Source organism: Cervus elaphus, chromosome 18 (assembly GCF_910594005.1).
Source record: "Cervus elaphus chromosome 18, mCerEla1.1, whole genome shotgun sequence".
Classification (NCBI taxonomy): Eukaryota; Metazoa; Chordata; class Mammalia; order Artiodactyla; family Cervidae; genus Cervus; species Cervus elaphus.
Window position 1 is genome coordinate 107,264,977 of NC_057832.1, and position 19,918 is coordinate 107,284,894.

Consider the following 19,918-nt stretch of genomic DNA (forward strand, 5'->3'; position numbering starts at 1 on the left):
TGTGATGATCCCTTGGAGAAGAGAGTGGCTACTCACTCTAGCATTCCTGCCTGGAGAATTCCACGAACAGAGGAGCCTGGCAAACTACACACAGTCCATGGGGTTGTAAAGAGTCCGACATGACTAAGTGACTAACACTTTCACTTTCCTTTCACTGTAAAAGGTCATAAAGGTGAGTAAAACAGCCTTAGGTAAATTCTGCGTCCTTCTAATGAATGACTGAACATAAGTGTGGTCTTGTGAATTCCAGAAGCTGCAAGTGAGGGTGACCTTGGGAACTCCTGAATTCTGTATAAAGGAATCCAGCTGGGCGGCATTCACCCATAAATAGAGTAGACAAATAAAATATTGTTTTCTTCTTACACTTCTGGTGAATCTTAATCCACTACAATTTTAGTAAACGTAAGCTTTGGAGTCAGGTAGACTTGCTACCGACTAGCTCTATGACCTAAGGTTTCTCTAACTTTGCTACACCTCAGTTCACTCACCACTGAAGTTGCAATAATGATTTTACTTCTCTCACAAAATCACAATGATGTTTAAATGTGAAAATGAATAACATTCAATGACTTGCCCACAATGAGAAGTTAATACAAGTTCAATGTAATTCTTACTATTATCATTGTACCAGTTTTCCTTTCCTCCTAATCCATAGATATTGGTATCCTCCAAGTTTCTCTCCTGGGCCTTTGTAGTCAAGACTGCTAGCCATTCACCAAATTCATTTTCCTCTTCTTCCTGAACACACAGTTAGAGTTGGCTACCCAGTCTCACCTGTAACAAGTGTGGCCACATGACCCGGTTCCAACCACGAACAAGAGTGATGTATACTGTTTTCAGACTTGGTCCATTAATCCTCTCATGTGCATTCCTGAATACTCTGTTCCCATACTGGGTACCTGGGAAGATGGTCTTTGGGATGATTTAAAAGTCTTCTGATGAAGACGTAAGAGTAACAGTCTGGGTCACTGAATAACTCTGTGGGACAGAGCCCACCCCCCACCCAACCTGGAACAGTCCTGGTTCGCTCTTTGTTGTATGTCCCTCCCACGCAGGTCACCACAGAGCATTAAGCAGAGTTGTCTGTGCTATAGAGTAGGTTCTCATTGTTGCTGTTGTTTAGTTGCTAAGTCATGTCTGACTCTTTTGCAACCCCATGGACTGTAACCCAGCAGGCTCCTCTGTCCATGGGATTTCTCAGGCAATAATACTGGAGTGGGTTGTCATTTCCTTCTTCAGGGAATCTTCCAACCCAGGGATGGAACCCGCGACTCCTGCATTGGCAGGTGGATTCTTTAGTTATATATTTTATACAGAGTAGTCTATATATGTCAATTCCAACCTCCCAATTCATCCCACACCCTCCTTCCCCCCACCCTTGGCATTCATACATTTGTACGTCTGTGTCTCCATTCCTGCCCAGCAAATAGGTTCATCAGTACCGTTTTTCTAGATTCCACACATATGCATTAATATACAGTATTTGTTTTCTCTTTCTGACTTATTTCACTCGTATGACAGTTTCTAGGTCCATCCACATCTCCTCTCTGATATTTTACACTGCTATAAAATTAACTTCCTAAAAACACAGCTGTGATTATGACTCTCTCTTGCTCAGGATGCTAAAAAAAATTCCTTATTATTTATAAAACAAACTCCAAACTTAATCCCACATACTAGACCTTCCATTAATGGTACCAGTCTGTCTTCCTTATTCACCATCATACACAGTTTCATAGAATATATGAGACTATGTATCTCAACACAGTCATATTTTCCTTTTCTGTGTCATGATTTTTATTTGTCCCATTCTCCACACCCAGGTACCTCTTTCTCTTCTCTACACATGCATCTTGAAATTCCATCTCAGATACTATGCAACTCAGAGTACCCATCTGTGCCAGACAGAAACAATAGCTCTATTTCTAAATGAAGATAGCATTTCTTCTGTAGTAGTGAGTGTTAAAACAATGTATCCATAGATATATCTCTATAGATATACATAGACTTATATAAATCAGCCTATCTATGGATAGATCCAGTTACCTAAGAGTATAGACCCACCCATGTAAATATAGATATAATTTCTTGCCCTCAAGTTCTGCCTGAAGTCTTAGTAATAACTAGCTACAGGTAAAAAGATGCAAGTTGTAAATGAATGACACAAATAGGGTACACTGACACCAGAAGCAAACAATCCACACAAAATGAAGACATTTACTGGTAAAAAAAAGTTCTAAAACAATAAGAAAATTATAAATATGTATCAAACATAAATATCCTTACAAATTCAGAAATGGAAAAAATCTGGACTGCCTCCCCCTAAAAATCTTCAAGGTAATAATAGGCAAAATCTGTCTTGGATGGTTTAGATCTGTGCTGTCCAATAAGCAAATGGTGACTCAACACTGGAAATGTGATAACCACTAATTGAGAGGTGCTGTCAGTGTAAAATAAAATAAATAGCAGACTTTGAAGACTGACTTTCTGTAAAAAGTGAATTTTCTCATTGATCATTTTTATATCAATTACGTGTTGAAATAGTAATATTTTTGATATATTTGGGCAAATAAAATATAATATTAAAATTACTTTTAGGGGCTTCCCTGGTGGCTCAGTTGGTAAAGAATCCATCTGCAATGTAGGATACTGCCTGCAATACAGGAGACCCAGGTTTGAAGGTCAGGAAGATCCCCTGGAGAAGAAAATCACAACCCATTCCAGTATTTTTTCCTGAAAAAATCCCATGGACAGTGGAGCCTGGCAGGCTACAGTTCATAGGGTCACAAAGAGTCAGCGATGACTGAGCACAATGTTCTGTCTTTCTGTCTGGTAGTCCAGTGGCTAAGACTCTGTACCCTCAATGCAGGGGATCCAGGTTTGATCCCTGGGTAAGGAACTAGATCCCACACACCACAACTAAAGTTTGCATGCCACAGCAAAGACCCTGCATGCCACAATTAAAACCAGGTGCAGCTAAATTTAATTATTTTTTTTTAAAGCTAGCTCTGTCCTTAACATTTTTTTAAAAAAACAGAATTAATTTTACCTATGTCTTTTTGCTTTTTAATATGGCCACTATAAAATGAGGCTTACTTTATGGCTCACGTGTATTTCTTCTGTTCACCTTTATTAGTTTATAATCACTCGCTGCTGCTGCTGCTACGTCGCTTCAGTCGTGTCCGACTCTGTGAGACCCCATAGACAGCAGCCCACCAGGCTCCCCCATCCCTGGGATTCTCCAGGCAAGAACACTTGGAGTGGGTTGCCATTTCCTTCTCCAAAGCATGAAAATGAAAAGTGAAAGTGAAGTCGCTCAGTCGTGTCTGACTCTTCTCGACCCCATGGACTGCAGCCTACCAGGCTCCTCCATCCATGGGATTTTCCAGGCAAGAGTACTGGAGTGGGGTGCCATTGCCTTCTCCTTTATAATCACTTACTAAGAGGCAAAAGATTAGACCTAGTTACTTCTTAGCAAGCTGTGAAGCTGTATGATTCTATGATTTCTCTCAGCAGCCAATGTGATATCATTTAAAATTCTCATAATTTTAGAAAATAAAAGACTAGTGAGGGTGCCTGAATCATGCTAGATCTGTCCCACTATTAAGATGACTGGTCACGGCCAGGACCTTCACTAATTCATAGTTGGTTAGCGCCTCCTGCTTGGCTCAGCAGTCTGATATCTTGATTAATCTGACAATGTTTTTCAAAAGAGGGATGGAAGTGAAGAAAGATATCAGGTTGTGTCACTATGGGTGATGACACCTAAGCCTGAAGTTAAAGAGCAAAGACCTGGAGCTTGTAAGGAAGGCACAGGTCTGTGAGGACCTCCCATTGTAAACAAGGCTAAAATGAGAGCATGTGCATGTGCATATTGGTACACACACACACACACACACACACACACACACACACACACACCCCTGCCTCCTCCTGCCTTTCCATTCAAGGTTTCCAAAGATGAAACAACCTAGTTTCATAACCCAGTTTAACCAATCCCACACGAAGACTCTGTTTCCCTAATCTTATCTCTGAACCAAACTGTGAGGTGAGTGTACCCACTGTTCCATGTTCTACCTGCCTAAAAGAACTCCTTTTCAACCATCAGCCAGAGGACAGGAAAGGTGGTCGGGATATAAAGTCTGGGTTTGTTTGCATTGAGGCTCTGTTTTCCACAGCCCTCAGCATAGGAGGAAATTTTCCAATGAGCAAAGAAAAAACGAATAGAAATAAAGGATGCCAGATTGAAAACCAATATAGTTTTTTTTAAAGAAAGATTTTGGTGGATTCGTCACCATTGCTTGGAGAATTGTTTTACGCAGTGTAATGGGCAAAAGCAAATTACAGAACAGAGGAGACAGAGTGAAGACCCACATCCTATGTTTTTAGCTTTAAGAATAAAAACAAGGAAGAAATCTCCATGTCCAAAATAAGTCTCCATCCCACAAGAGGCATGTGACATTTAAGAGAAGATATGCATTATCTATGCAATAGACTTACTTCAAAGTGGGTTAACTCCCCCTAAACTGGAAGCTTGGATTCCAGCCCAGGAGATGGGACTATTTTTCCTTTTTGAGCATTACTCCCTTCCTTTCTAGCAATTTAGCCTGTTTTCCCCAAAACAGGCTTGGCTGATGTTCATGGCACGGTGTCAAAGGGAGCAGCCCTGTAGGTTCTCACCATGAAAGGGGAGAGAGGATGTCATTGGGGCAAATGGGAAGATCAAAAACTGTGCATTCTTTAAGTCTTAACACAATGCACTGGATTAGGAAGGAATTTTTTAAAGAGTTACTTGGAACTCAATAGTGTAAACTGATTGATGTTTCAAACAGGCTTTTGACTTGTGTCTTCCAATGCCCTTCTGGAACTGGAGATCATCTGAGTGCCCATCAGCTCCCAGAGATGTGTCCCTTTCTTGCTGATTGAACAGAAAAGTTGTAATCAATTCATCCTTGACATCCACCAGACAGTTACTAGGCCAATGATGCTGTGCAGTCCACTGTGAAGAAGATACATATTTCTTCTTGTTAGCAGAAAACACTGTTCCTCCCTTCAAAGTGCCTGAAATTGAACTATGGCCTAGAAAAAGTCAACCCAAAACATGAATTTGGCTCTACGACAATGCCCTATGGGTAGAGATTTTATGTGGAATCAAAAACAGAAAGTAAATAAAATAAACAGAACTAGTTCAACCAAACAAATGAGCACAGCCTGGCAGAGAGCAGGAGTCAAGTCTTTGTAGAAAAGAGCCACTTTCACCTCAGGTGAAGCCGACCGTCCACTGTAGTCGGTAGAAGACTCTAGCCCTGCACTGAGGCTGGATCTGGCTGCTCCCCATCATTAGGGCTTCCATCCCTGACATGAATGGAGAGGAGGGCCTGTGTGCAGGTGGCAGGAGCGAAGGTCAGCAAAGAATCATCAAGGAAATGACACAGTGTGGGGCAGAGAATCCCATAAGTCAAAATAAAATATTTGAGTGAATCACAGCAAAAGACAAGTTTCCGAACTTCGAGGAACAGACTAAAAATATGAGATAGTATGCATCACTAAGTAGGGAAATGGGAATATGAAAATGGAACCCTTATAAAACTGACTCCCCCAACAGGATTTTTCTGGCTGAATGCAGAGATGCCTATAGTCTAATCTCACCTGGGTCTCAGGCACCCCACAAGCAGGCCACTCCTCAAAGCCCTTTGCAAAAGGATGTTTAGGAAACAACCGTGCCACTTCTGAAGTCTTTGGTACATACTAGCGTAGGAACGGGACTTCCCAGGTGCAATGCAGGAATCTCAGGTTCAGTCGCTGGGTCAGGAAGATCCCCTGGAGAAGGGCATGGCAACCCACTCCAGTATTCTTGCCTGGAGAATCCTACGGACAGAGGAGCCTGGCGGGCTGCAGTCCAACTGAAGCAACCGAGCACGCACACATACAGTCAGAACGGGGCCCTCTGAGATTCTACAATACGTAGAAACTTGGGACTAAGATTGAAATCCCAGGTTCACCCTGATTTGTCTTCAACTTCAGAGGTACCACGGACAGCTTTTGCATCTGATTTCTCACTGGTGAAAGGAGGAGAGGGGAGGTGACGTTAAGTCAGGGGTCATGGTACTACAGGTTTTTGAGATGACTTTCCACCTCTGACCCTCTGAGGCAAAGAGAATCTCAATGTATGAATCAAGGGGGTTGAATGCAGAACAAGGTGAATTTTCACAGCCCTGTTCCACCCCTGTTATGCCAGAAGCACCCTCAGCTCTACTGGGGACTCATCTCATCCAAGATAAGAAATTGAAGTCCCTCCTTTTTTACCTTTATTTCTACATTTTTGCCCCTCTTCTCATTTGGGAGACTCTTACTAATAAGAGGCTCCAACCCAAAGGAGCGCTCAAGAATCAGTAACAAACGTAAGTCAGGAGTGATCATTTTAATGCATTTAGTCCAGAAGAGGGGGCTGATAGAAGGAGAGAGGTCATACTGCTTTTTTGCAGAGAAGCAGACAAGGAGGTGGAATACAGGCAATGGTGGCAGGTCAAGACTAGCAGGACTACTTTTATACTTTAACCAGAACAAATAAAATCCTGGTTTAGCTTTCTGCACAAGCAGGCAAGCCAAAGTGGCATAAATGAAGTTGGTGTAAAGCAATTTGGTTAGTAAAAGCCAAAAATTTGGAAGCAAGGGCAAATCTCAGCAAAAAAAAAAAAAGCCATTTAAATGTTTTTAACAATCTGCTTCTTCCTCTCTTCTGAGAAAAATCTTTTAGATAACTGTAATAAGATATGTGTAGGGCTGGTTGCTGTCTGGCTTCAGCAATATTAGCCCACAATTATGGGGTTTTTCAGAATCACATCTTATAACTCCTTCCACATAAGATCTCTAAATAAGCCCTGAGATAAGAGTGTCTTCAGAGAAGGCTTTCAGTTTTCCCTCCACTGTTAAACATCCCCAGAGTGTTTCCTGTCACCGTGACAATTCATCAGGCCACCAAGATGAAGTGACCACAGTTGAAGGGGCTGAAAGATGAAGGATCAGCTACTCACAACGCAGCCTTACTTCCTACTCACTCTTTCCGAACCATGTACTGGAGCCTCCCACCACCAGCCAAAAATACCATTCTGATGAAATATTAGAGCACAGACCTCTTTACAGTAATCAGAAAAATAACACCTCCTAGTCAAGCTTTGGTTCAGGAAGGAAATTTTTCCTAAAAGCATTTTCTGGTAACTCTTTCCAGCATTAAACAGGGATGGAGTGTCCTTCCTCACACCCCTATGACACTCTTTGAATCCCACTATGCTTGGGGTCACTGCCCATATTTTAGTGTCAATGTCTTTTCTGCATTCCAAGCTTCTTCAAAGCAGAAACCATATCTTCCTCACCCAGAATCCCAAGGAACCAACACAGGTTCCAGAACAAAGCAGTTACTCATCAAACGGTGATGGATCAATGAATTCATCAATGACTCAATTTCTGAATAAATAAACCTACCGGCTGCACAGTTTACAGGAACTTTGACACTCACAGCCCCATTTGATCTTAACAACAGCCCTGAAGTCCCCCCGAGGGAGAGGTCACCATTGTTCCCATCTATAGATGAGGATCCTGAGGCTGAAAGAAATCAAGTGACTTGACTAATGTCACAGAGAAATGATTTAATGGATATGTGTGTGTACACTCAGTCATGTCTGACTCTTGCAACCCCATGGACTGTAGCCCACCAGGCTCCTCTGTCCATGGGATTCTCCAGGCAAGAATACTGGAGTGGGGTGCCATTTCCGATTCCAGGGGATCTTCCTGATCCAAGGATCGAACCCGTGCCTCCTGCACTGGAGGCAGATTCTTTACCACTGAGCCACCTGGGAAGGCTGATTTAATGGATGTTTCTATCTAAATGGCATAAACTCTCTTTCATTAGGATCTTGCATCTCAAACAGAATCCCATGACTTTGGATCAGAGGACTGGGAACATCGTGAATAATAAACTAACATTTTGGGGTCCCTGATTCTTAACACACTCTCATCGTTGGTCTGTGTATATCCCTTTTAAAATTGAACTTATCTGTTTGCTTATGCATTTAATTCTTTTAAATTATGTCAGCACTGGTGCCAATATATTCTACACTCTTAACTGTTTAAGAGTTTATTAAATGACTGTCCTGGAATAAAGAGAAACTTAGAGGAGGGCAAGAGTCTTCCCAAATACCAACTCAACATACAGAGGAGTGACCTGAACACTCTAACTGACTTAAATTCAGACTGCAATCTTCAAGTGAATAGCTTTCGTAGATGTCTTTTAGATAAAACATTAAAATCAGCTAATACAAACAGCGGACCCCATCAAGGAAGAACATTTCATTTCAATCAGATTCAGTCTTTTGTCAGGTACTTCATGTATTGCATACATTGGTGTGTGTCCAGGATATAAAATAAGGATGTTAGTAAGTGCATTCTTGGGGAAGAGGGAGAAATATTACAGTATTAAATGATACTAAGTTACGGCATGTGTGCTAAAAACGAAACTTAGTTTACAAACTCCTCTCCTCTCTGGCACCCTGCCCTGGTCTTTCTTATGGGAGGAAGAGAAGGTGGATTATTCCCTCTGTTCAACTCAACCAGAAATGCTAGACAAGATTCATCGAGACCAGACTGGAATAGTCTCAGAGCAGTCCTCCTCTAGCTTCATATTGCTTCTAACATTCCTTCAGGAAGGGAGAGGCCTTTCAGTCCATAGCTGTGTTTTAACCAAGAACCTGACTCACCGAAGACTCTCAACAAATGTATTCTAATTGACTTAAGAAATTCACACTGTAATCTTCAGTTTAACAGTTTTTGTAGATGTCTTTTAGATAAAACCTTAAAATCAGGTAATATACAGCAGATACAAACTATTATATAAAAGAATAGATAAACAACAAGGTCCTACTGTATAGCTCAGGGAACTATATTCAATATCCTGTGAAAAACGGTAACAGAAAAGACTATGAAAGAGAATATATACATATGTATAACTGAGTCACTTTGCCACACAGCAGTAACTGGGCTTCCCCAGTGGCTCAGTGGTAAAGATTCCACCTGCCGAGGCAGGAGACACAGGTTCAGTCCCTGGGTCAGGAAGATTCCCCTGGAAAGGGAAATGGCAACCCACTCCAGTATTCTTGCCTGGGAAATCCCATTAACAGAGGAGCCTGGCAGGCTACAGTCCATGGGGTTGCAAAGAGTCAGACAAGACTTAGTGACTAAATAATAACAACAAAGTATAAATGAACACAACATTGTAAACAAACTACACTTCAATAAAATAAATTTTTAAAAAATCAGCTAATATACCTACCCCACTGACACAGACCTATTACCTTTGGGTTAGGAGAGGAAACATAGCAAACAGCAGGACACGGAGAGCCTGGAACGTAAAGTGAGGTCATCCTCTCTCAGAAAAAATGAAAAGGAAAGAAAAGCACCAAAAAAGAAAAAGGCAGCTTGAGCTAAGGAAATCAAACTTGGACTTTATGATTTAGTCTCTAAAGGGTACACTCTATTCATCGCCAACTTGGCAGGCAGGGACCAATGAAGCATGTGCGCAGAAGTATTTTTTATTTCACAGCTGCAATCGCAGGCAATAGCACTTAAAAGGATTCCTGAAGTTTTTAGCCTAGTCTTCAATGTGTCTAACTTTATAAACGGAGCTAAGTTCCTGGAAATCTGAAAATGGAGCTGGGGCTTAGACACTCGAAGATGGGTCAGTGAACAATATGGAAAATGATCAAGTCTTGTCGGAGCTACAGGAATCCTGAGGAGGAGAAAGACACACAGGCAGTGGAATGACGTTTACATGAAAACGCCGACACCTACGCTCCAGTCCAGAGTCGCTCTGGGCTCCTTCGCTGGACCGTTTGCAACAGGAAGGCTGAGGGGATGCGCAGGAGCCAAGTGCTGCAGGCCTGCCCGAGAGATTGCTTTCCTGCAGCAAGAAGAAAACAAAAAACAAAAAACAAAAACCAACATCAGAAGGTAATACAGAGCTGAAAATTTCCCGTGGGGTAGAAACGATGCCTGAGTTAGTCTGGCACGTGTGAAAACCTTTGCAAATGTACTGGAATCTCTAAAGTGCATGGTAAGAACCGAGGGTGGCAGGTCTCAAAAGACAGGAAGATTGAGGGGGCCGCCTTAGGGACATTCAGGGGAGATAGCAGAATGCAGGTCTCTGTGTTTGCAGAAAAAGACCTAAGACTGAGGTGGTCACAGTTCTTGGACAATTTTAAAGCTGCCAGAGACTAAAAGCAAGTAAAGCAGGCTCATGAGGTCTTTGATTAAAATCCCTCCATTTCCCAGCAAAGAGCTCTCCAAGCTGGTTACCACCCCCAAGTTCACTGTTACACATCTCAAGAATATCCTCCCTTGCCCTTGCAGAGGATGTCTACAGTTGACTTGAGGTTCTAAGCGGGAAAAGACTGATTCGTATCCTGGAAATCACACAATGCAAGACCAATAATTTATCAAAGTCTGGGGTAAGAAAATTCCAAAACATGTTGGTTGGATTTTAGGTTTGTTGAGTGGAACATCACAGAATTCGGGTCAGAAAGGAGGGATGGAATCAGGAGAGGTTGAGAAAGTCAAGACTGACCTAGACAAAGATAAGATGTAAGAGGAGTTGCTTAAGCAAGCAAACGTGCCTGTTGCTGAGCAAAGGGGAGGGAGGAGATAAGGGCAGAGTGGAGAGAATGAGGACAGCAAGATAAAGGAAGAAAGCAGGGATTACCCATGGAGAGCTTGTGGTTCCATTATGAATAATAGAAGGCCAATTTCTGAACAGCTCCATCAGAAATGTCAGACAATGGTCTCGAGCTTAAACAGGAGTACTGATCTGTGGCTTAACTAAGTGACTCCCTGGAAGGGAGAGGAGCAGTCCTCCCTGGGAGTGTCCATGCGTGCTCTGAGAACAACCTGAATTAGAATAAGGGGTGCCTTGTGATGCTGCAGCTCTGAGTCCTGAGTCTGGGGTGGGCTCGGGGCGGGGGTGAGGAGGGCAGGAACCCGAGCTTCCACATGCTTCCCAGGTGCTTCTTTCTGTCTCTAAAGGCTTCACACTGCTCTACGGGAGTGTGGAAGGATTTTCATCTAAAATGGAACTAGATGCTATGAAATGGAGAATCTCCCACATGTGCCCTCAGGCAAACAAAACAGAAGCGCTAAGAGACTGATTTCCAGTAAATGCCTGATTTCCAGGAGACAGAAGCTTACCCCTCCAACACAGATCATCTGCCAAGAATCTCTCCCCACCCTCAAGCCAATGAACCTGCCGCTTAGAGTCTGTCTGGACTCTCACCTCTCTGCTCTCTTTGACCATAAGGACAGTGCATCGCGGACTATCAGGAGACTTGCCCAGCTTGCTACAGTTTGCGTGTCCCACACTGCACGTCCTCTGCTGAGCGTGTGTGTGCTCAACTGCTTCAGTTGTGTCTGACTCTTTGCGACCCCATGGACTGTAGCCCCCCCAGGCTCCTCTGTCCATGGGATTCTCCAGGCATGAATACTGGAGCGGGCTGCTGTGCACCCCCTTCAGGGGATCTTCTGACCTGAGGATGGAACCCGTGCCTCCTGCATCTCCTGGTGTATCGCAGGCAGATTCTTTACCAATGAGCCACCCAGGGAAGCCCCACTTCCCCTGCTATTGCTACATAAACTCAATATCTGGTCATTCAAGCTTGTTTCAGTTCACTTCTTTATTTAGGTGGACAGAACAAGTAACTTTGGGCAGGTGAGGGGCACTAAATACCCCATGCCTGTCCAGGAGGAGGAAATCAGCAACCACTTAATTGCCCACTTGACCCCCCATAGCTCCCTGCAGCCTGTCTCATGAGACGTGAACAAGACAGGAGGAACCTGCCATCTCTGACACTGGACCTGCAGATGCACCAAGTCCCCAGGGAGGCCCAGATCCTCATCCAGAGGAGCAAGGCAACACACCAACAGCAAGATGGGATCCCATCACAGCCCAGCAGAATCTTGCTGGACTCTGGATGACAGATGGTCTCCCTGGACTGTTCACTGACCTCTGCAAGCTCCACCCAGTCACGTCATTTGTAAAGGTGAGCAAGATGAACAGCAGCCCCCAAACCCAAGGAAAGGCTGAGTAGAATGCAGAAAAGCCAGTCAGTCATCAACGATCCAGTATGTCTGAGAGTTCAGCCAGTGACCAGCCTTCTTCACCCATCCTTCTTCATCTCCTTCTTCCCCTCACTCCATTATGCACTTCATTTTGTTGAGCCATAAGGAAAGAACACTGCAAGACTCTTCTTCTTCTCCTTCCCCTTACCCCTCGTTCTTCTCCTTCCTTTTCCTCTTTTTCTCTTATATTCCTACACAGGAAGTCCCAGAAGCACTGGACAGGTCTTCAGTAGTTGAAGGTGATCATATCAAGCTTGCCAGCAGCCTGCCTGCATTCAGAAGCTCCCACTGGGCAGCAAGGAATGTACTTGCTTTACCTAAGCCCCCAAACCAGTCATCACACGTATGTAGGCCTTTAACGAAGACAGTCAGATGACACAATATTTTTTCCCTCACTTTCATCAAAGCAAATAAGGAATAACATCAATTTTGGGCCCTGACTCCAAAGTATATTCCATTTTCTTGAGCCAGAAGAAAAGAATATTAGAAGACTATTATATGGTGAGCCTTTACTTCCTCCCCCAGGCATTTTTTCCTCCAGCTGAGTTCAAAGAACTTCTTTAGCATTTTTCATTAGGACTTCTCTCTGATTTACCCTGTATAGTGATTCTGAATCACAGTTTTTATCACAAGAAAGTCTGATCTCTGTGGAGTCAACATCTACAGGTTCCACTTTTGATTCCCTAACAGTTATCACAATCTAAATTTAAATGTTCTAGCAAAAAAAAAAAAAAATGGTGCCTAAACACAAAGTCCTAGGACAGCTGAAGAATTCCTAAATTTCAGGTGAATGAGAAAAACACAGATCCTTCATTTTTTCATGAATAGCCACAGAGAGTTGTGATCAGAAAATAGAAAGAAGAGAGGAAACAAAATTTTATTATCACAGAGGAAACCACAGGACAAATGAGCTTAACTCATCAGAAGCTGGAGACTGACCCCCAAAACCTGACTATACTTGCTAATGAGGACTGCCATCAAATTGCTCAGACAGTGAAATTAGGATGCAAGGAATACATATGTCTCTAGAAGAGCAATGTGGTTATAAGGTAAGAGACATACTAACATTTAACCCTGGACGCGTGGATGCATGTCTGCTCAATCATCTGACTCTTTGCAACCCCATGGACTGCAGACCACCAGGCTCCTCTATCCACGGGATTTCCCAGGCAAGAATACTGGCATGGGTTGGCATTTCCTTCTCCAGGGGGCTTTCTGGACCCAGGGATCGAACCCATGTCTCCTGCACTGGCAGGCAGATTCTTTACTACCGTGCCACCTGGGAAGCCCTAATCCCAGATAAGCCCAGCAATGAAATCTCAGTCAAATCACACTCTCACCCAGCCTGTGAATACAAATGATTAAGGCCTTTTGTTGATTATTCCCCATTGTGGATGCAAATTTAAGGTTGGCTTTTTTGTAACATTAATAGAAGAAAATTGTATATCTACCACACATATAAACATTAATTAGGGGGGAAATAAATAAGAAACTTCAAAGTGGCTGCCAGTTTGTAACTGTAAATGGGCCTCACAAAAGGATATTACATAAGAGAGAGAACAGGAAAAATATAGAGAGGTAATAAAGGGGGTAGGAGGTAACTTCTGATTATAGCTTCCCATTCTTCTAAATAACCATGGGACAAAGTCTTCTTTTCCAATACTTCATACATGTATACACACTTTGTTCCAAAATAAGAAAGCAATTTCATTATTTCTCAGACCTCAAATAACATTAGTATAAGTTATTTTTCTATTTGGATTCATCTTGGTTGCAAAAGATGACATTTAAGAATCTGATATGTGTTGAGGGGGTTTATGTTGCAGTTTACTACAATTAAAAAAAAAACAAAAACTCAATGGAGTTTCAACTTTCATTCTTTCCTCCTGCTCAGAATCCTTCCAAACCCACAGTAAGTAAAACCATGAAATGCCAATGATTCTTTCTATTAATTTTACAACAATACTTTGTCAGGCGATGACTATAATGGCAAAAGAGTCTTTGAAAAGGAGGAGTGTGATATTAATGGTAATACAGATACAAAACCAAAATGTTCTAAAATGCAGTTTCAGGCACACAAAGACACAGTTGAGGTCAGTTACCTGCCATGAAAGACCGTGAACATATTTAAAGTACAAAAATCATCATACATTTTAAATAGCATTCTATTATTTCCTTCACTTCATTCAATAAGACTATAAACTCCTAAAGGACAGGGCTCAATTCATCTACTAATCTTATTATATTCTAGCCTGGGGTAGACACAGCATATATTCAATAAATGCTTTCTGAGTTAATGAATGAACTTGACCAAGAAGCTAAGCCAAACAGCTTGCTGATTAGATCAAGCAATGAGAAATCTGATTAGAATGATTTGAATTATATCCCAGGCCTTCCATTTCAGTGATATTCTTTCCTGAGAGAGCCAAAAATCCCTCAAAGAAGCTCTTTAAAGATAAAGGCAACAAGAGGGAGAATCCAGTGTTAAGAAGCCTAAGAGTCCTCAAAATGGCTTTGGGATCAACATTAAAATGGAATCTTTGGCTACAGCATTTGTAAAGGGCATATGATAGTCAGTATTTTTTAATGCAAATTATCGAAATAAACATGCAGCGTGTACTCTTCATAAAGAGAAAGGATCTTTTTTTTAATTTATGGGAAACATATAAGTGGTTACTGGGCCAGAATCCTTTCTAATTATCCATTCTGCAAATTTCTCTCAGTTCAGGTTGGTTCTCCTGTTTCTCCAGGTTGATGTGGCTCCCAGAATCGATCCATCCCCCTCTTGCGAACTCCCTGTCCAAGTGATGCTACCTGTGGGGACAGAACGAGGAGCCCAACTGCTGGGAGGAGAAGTGCCAAAGAGTTAGGAGGTCTCCTTAGCCAGGAAGTCTCTTAAGACAGGCAACTTTCACACTAGAGATTGGTGGACTCATGTCCTTGTTCTAGAAAAGGAAACAGCTGCCTCACAAGTTATTCTGTACCTTGGTTTAATTCCCCAAGTACCTCAAGCAAAATCTTAATTATGGTACCTGTTGGTTCTTTTCCCTCCATTAATTGCACTAACTTTGCCTGTGTTCACAGCAGCCCACAGTGCTTCTTGGTTGATCCAGACAAACTGCCTGTCATGTTAAGGGGAATCTACTCAACAAAAAAAATTGTCTCAAACCCACACAAATTCCAAATACCTTACCAGAGATTTATGTAGAGGAAAAAACTGTGTAATTATTTGAGCCTAAACCTTAATTCATTTTAATATGAAAAGAGTATTTTTTGACCATCTTAACATCTATTAACATTTTCAGGAATATAATTATTACTGAAACAAAGGTTGGGTTTAGGTACCTAAGGGTTGAAAGGCCTTCAGGAAATCACCACTGGTGTTGAATCTTCAACATGTTATACATGGATGACTCTACACTGGTACCTGTTACTTTCACAGTGATTCTCAACCTTTGCCTACAGTGGGACTTGGAGAATCAGCCTATTTAAAGGCCTTCCAGGTATTCCTAACATGAACTGTGAGTTGAGAACTACTGTTCTATATAAATATGCATGCATCTGACCACTTCATTATGTCTGCTAATGTGACTAAGCCCTAGCATTTATATACTGAAAAACATTTATTCATTCACCAGTGTATTTACTATTGAATGTCTACTTCATACCAACCACTGTTCTAGATGTTTAAGATACATGAATGAAATAAGCACACATAAACCGTTGCCTTTGTGAAGCTTCTAGCAGGAAATGTATTTTTGCCATGCACTGCTTCATTTTACATTCCTTATATATCCCTCATGAGGCAGGTACTTTTATTATCCCCTAATTTACAATTAAAAAAAATTATAGCACAGAATGGTTGAGCTATGTGCCCAAGATCACACAAATGGGAAGAGGTTCAAGTGAGATTTGAATCCAGGCATCTTACTTAACCATGAACATACTTAACCATTACCCAAACCCACACTTTTGTGAAACGGTGACGGCACACACTTACACAGCAAAGGAGACGTATGATACAATCAGCCTCTTGCCACGCTACTTCTGTAATTGCTGCAATTAAAAGTGTCTGATCTCCACAACAAGAATGCAAGCTTTCAGAAAGAGGCCGATTAGAGAGGCATTCGATCACACGGGTTGAGAACACACCCTACCTCACCCGTCACCAAGGTGTGTGACCTCTCTTAGCCTTTCCTTATATTTCAAATCAGAACAATGTTATCCAACTCAGAGAGTAGCTCTGGCCATTTTCTGAAATGTGCGGGATGCCTGGCACATGACAAGCACAATAAATAGTCACGGCTATTACCGGGCTCGCGTACATATCAGCCACCCTCACAAGCATCCAGCCAAGACAAGGTATATGGTAAATCTCTGAATAAATATGTGCTTTTTATTCGATTGCTCTCAAATATTCCAAGTTCCCTGGACACTGCTGTTCCTTCGATAAACATTTAACAAGCTCCCATTATGTGTCAGGTAGTTCAAAGGGGTTATTCAAACAGATTCTTCTTCCAGTCATCGTAAATAATTCCACGGTTGCCAAAGGAATGAATCACTTTTCTCCCCTGACTTGCCTAACTGCCTAGAGCAAAATTAAGAAGCACCACACACTCCCCTCAGACAAATTTACCAACATATTAAAAAAATGCAATCCAAATGCATGGGAAGTATTTAACGATATTCATGTAAATGATTGCAATACCAAAAAGGCAACTGTTTGTTTGTTTAATCTGTAAAGCAGACTGGCTGCTAAATGCCCCTGGGAACTTGGGAACCCACTGTTAGGATCTACTTCCCCAGCCTAGTTTATCACCAGCACATTTCTAAAGCATGCTGGCATGGGGTTGGTGTGCAATGCGGCAATGATGTGGACATGAGGCAACATTTCTTAACTTGGATTCTCTCAGGAGTTAATGACATTCTTCTCCTTAAAATATCAGTTGAGATTATCCCTGGGATGGATAAAAAGTAATCATACTATTTGGGGTTGAATTGTGTTCCCGCATCAAATTCATCTGATGAAGGCCTAATCCCCAGGACACACCAGAATGGGACTTTAATTGGAGAGAAGGTTGTTACAGCGATAATCGAGTTAAAGGAGGGAATTAGAGTGGGCCCTAATCCAATACGACTGGGGTCCTTATGGAAGAGACGATTTGGATAAATACACACATAAGGAGAACACCATGTGAAAATAAAGGCAGAGATCCAGGGATGTGTGTATGAGCCAAAGAAGGCCAAGAATTGCCAGAAAACCACAGCACCTAGAGGAGCAAGGCCTGGACCACATTCTCCCTCACAGCCTCAGAAGGAATCAACCAGCTGATCTTAAACTTTCAGCCTCCAGAACTGTGAAACAATAAATTCCTATTGTTTAAAACAGTGTTTGGTACTTTGTTAATGACAGCTCTAGCAAATATACATGCTTCAATAGCAAATGCACTTCAAAGCTAGAGCCACAATCCTGATTTAGCATGACAGGGTTTTTCAGTTCAGTTCAGTCGCTCAGTCGTGTCCGACTCTTTGCGACCCCATGGACTGCAGCACGCCAGGCCTCCCTGTCCATCGCCAGCTCCTGGAGTTTACTCAAACTCATGTCTATTGAGTCGGTGATGCCATCCAACCATCTCATCCTCTCGTTCCTTTCTCCTCCCACCTTCAATCTTTCCTAGCATCAGGGTCTTTTCAAATGAGTCAGCTCTTCACATCAGGTGGCCAAAGTATTAGAGTTTCAGCTTCAGCATCAGTTCTTCCAATGAACATTCAGGACTGATTTCCTTTAGGATGGACTGGTTGGATCTCCTTTCAGTCCAAGGGACTCTCAAGAGTCTTCTCCAACACCACAGTTCAAAAGCATCAATTCTTCGGCACTCAGCTTTCTTTATAGTCCAACTCTCACATCCATACATGACTACTGGAAAAACCATAGCCTTGACTAGACAGACCTTTGTTGGCAAAGTAATGTCTCTGCTTTTTAATATGTTGTCTAGGTTGGTCATAACTTTTCTTCCAAGGAGGAAGCATCTTTTTATTTCATGGCTGCAGTTACCATCTGCAGTGATTTTGGAGCCCAATAAAATAAAATCTGCCACTGTTTCCACTGTTTCTCCATCATCTATTTGCCATGAAGTGATGGGACCGGATGCCATGATCTTAGTTTTCTGAATGTTGAGCTTTAAGCCAACTTTTTCACTCTCCTTTTTCACTTTCATCAAGAGGCTTTTTAGTTCCTCTTCACTTTCTGCCATAAGGGTGGTGTCATCTGCATATCTGAGGTTATTGATATTTCTCCCAGCAATCTTGATTCCAGCTTGTTCTTCATCCAGTCTAGCATTTCTCATGATGTACTCTGCATATAAGTTAAATAAGCAGGGTGACAATATACAGCCTTGACATACTCCTTTCTGGATTTGGAACCAGTCTGTTATTCCATGTCCAGTTCTTGCTTCCTGATCTGCATACAGATTTCTCAGGCGGCAGGTCAGGTGGTCTGGTATTCCCATCTCTTTCAGAATTTTCCACTGTTTATTGTGATCCACACAGTCAAAGGCTTTGGAGAAGTCAACTCCAAAATGTTGACTTCTGTCCCCATGAAATGTTGAGTACCTTTTATTCATAATTCTACCCTTCAGAAACTAATAACACTTCAGAAACATACTCCTATGAAAAATCAGTGTTAAGAACAACAGTCTCACACAAATAGTGAGCATCTAATAAAGTTCTATTTGATTCAATAATGAAGAATGGAGGAGACAAATGCAAAAACCAAGTCTGTATAAGAAACTGGGTATGACAAACTATTTATAATAATCAGGAAGGAAGTGCCTATAAAGACGTCTAAATCTGCTATAACAGTAGATAACTTTCTACAGGTTAATAAGACCTTAGCCCCTGTGACATTAACCCCTCTTTGGTCTATAAAATCATGACACATCAGCTTTTCACAGGTCAACCTCTAACTTTTTATGGGAATATCAACTGCCAGCACCTCTATCATTTGTGGATAATTAATCAAATATACAGAGACAACAAAAATATAATATCCAAGAATACCAGGTAAGAGTCAGTTACTAAGAAACAAGGTTTACTTCTTTTGGAGCAGGCCAGTTAGAATATGCTCTAGTAAAATAACATTTTAAAAAATCAAACAATAACCTTTTCCATTGTCAGAATTTAGGATAATTTTATTTTCCCTACTCATGATTCAAACTACAAATTAGAATTTGTTGTGTTGTTGGTACTCCCCTGATGGCTCAGTGGTAAAGAATCTGGCTGCAGAGCAGGAGACATGGGTTCAATCCCTGGATCAGGAAGATCCCCTGGAGAAGGAAACAACAGCCGGCTTCAATATTCTTGCCTAGGAAATCCCATGGAGAGAGGAGCCCGGCAGGCTACTCATGGTTTAAAGTATTAATTAGAATTTGTTTTGTAGCTTTATATATGTCTGGAATAATTTGAAAAAATCTCATAAGATACATGATCTTATTCTCCAAACAACAACAATAATAGCAATCTGCTAGATACCCAGTATGCCTTGGACATTATTTTAACCATTTTCTCTGAGGCTGGAAACAGATGTTTGCAAGTTTACTAGAGAGGCTGCTGGGGAATGAGAGCAGCAGGACTGGCAAAGTAAGAAGCTGAACTGTGATGCAATTATGACAGAAACTTCAATGATCTCACATACCAATATGGAGCTGGGATGCCCTTCAGAGCTGTCCCAATTTCAGGCAGGGACATGACTTTGAACCTC

General features: G+C 41.9%; 1 protein-coding gene across 12 annotated transcripts in view; it reads right to left on the reverse strand.

The window, feature by feature from the left end:
• DGKI (diacylglycerol kinase iota) overlaps positions 1-19,918 on the reverse strand; it is a 489,355-nt gene that overhangs the window by 307,324 nt on the left and 162,113 nt on the right. For 10 of the 12 annotated variants that reach the window (XR_006334812.1, XM_043871570.1, XM_043871568.1 and 7 more), the window contains exon 2: positions 9,844-9,952. The exons of 1 other annotated variant lie outside the window; for it this stretch is intronic. Coding sequence is in view for 9 of the 11 variants with exons in the window: in XM_043871570.1 (XP_043727505.1) it covers positions 9,844-9,952 (109 nt within the window). In the remaining 2 variants the exon portion in view is untranslated. Of the gene's footprint in view, positions 1-5,749; positions 5,829-9,843; positions 9,953-19,918 lie in introns of those variants that run through there. One more of the 12 variants, XM_043871577.1, reaches the window with a different exon arrangement.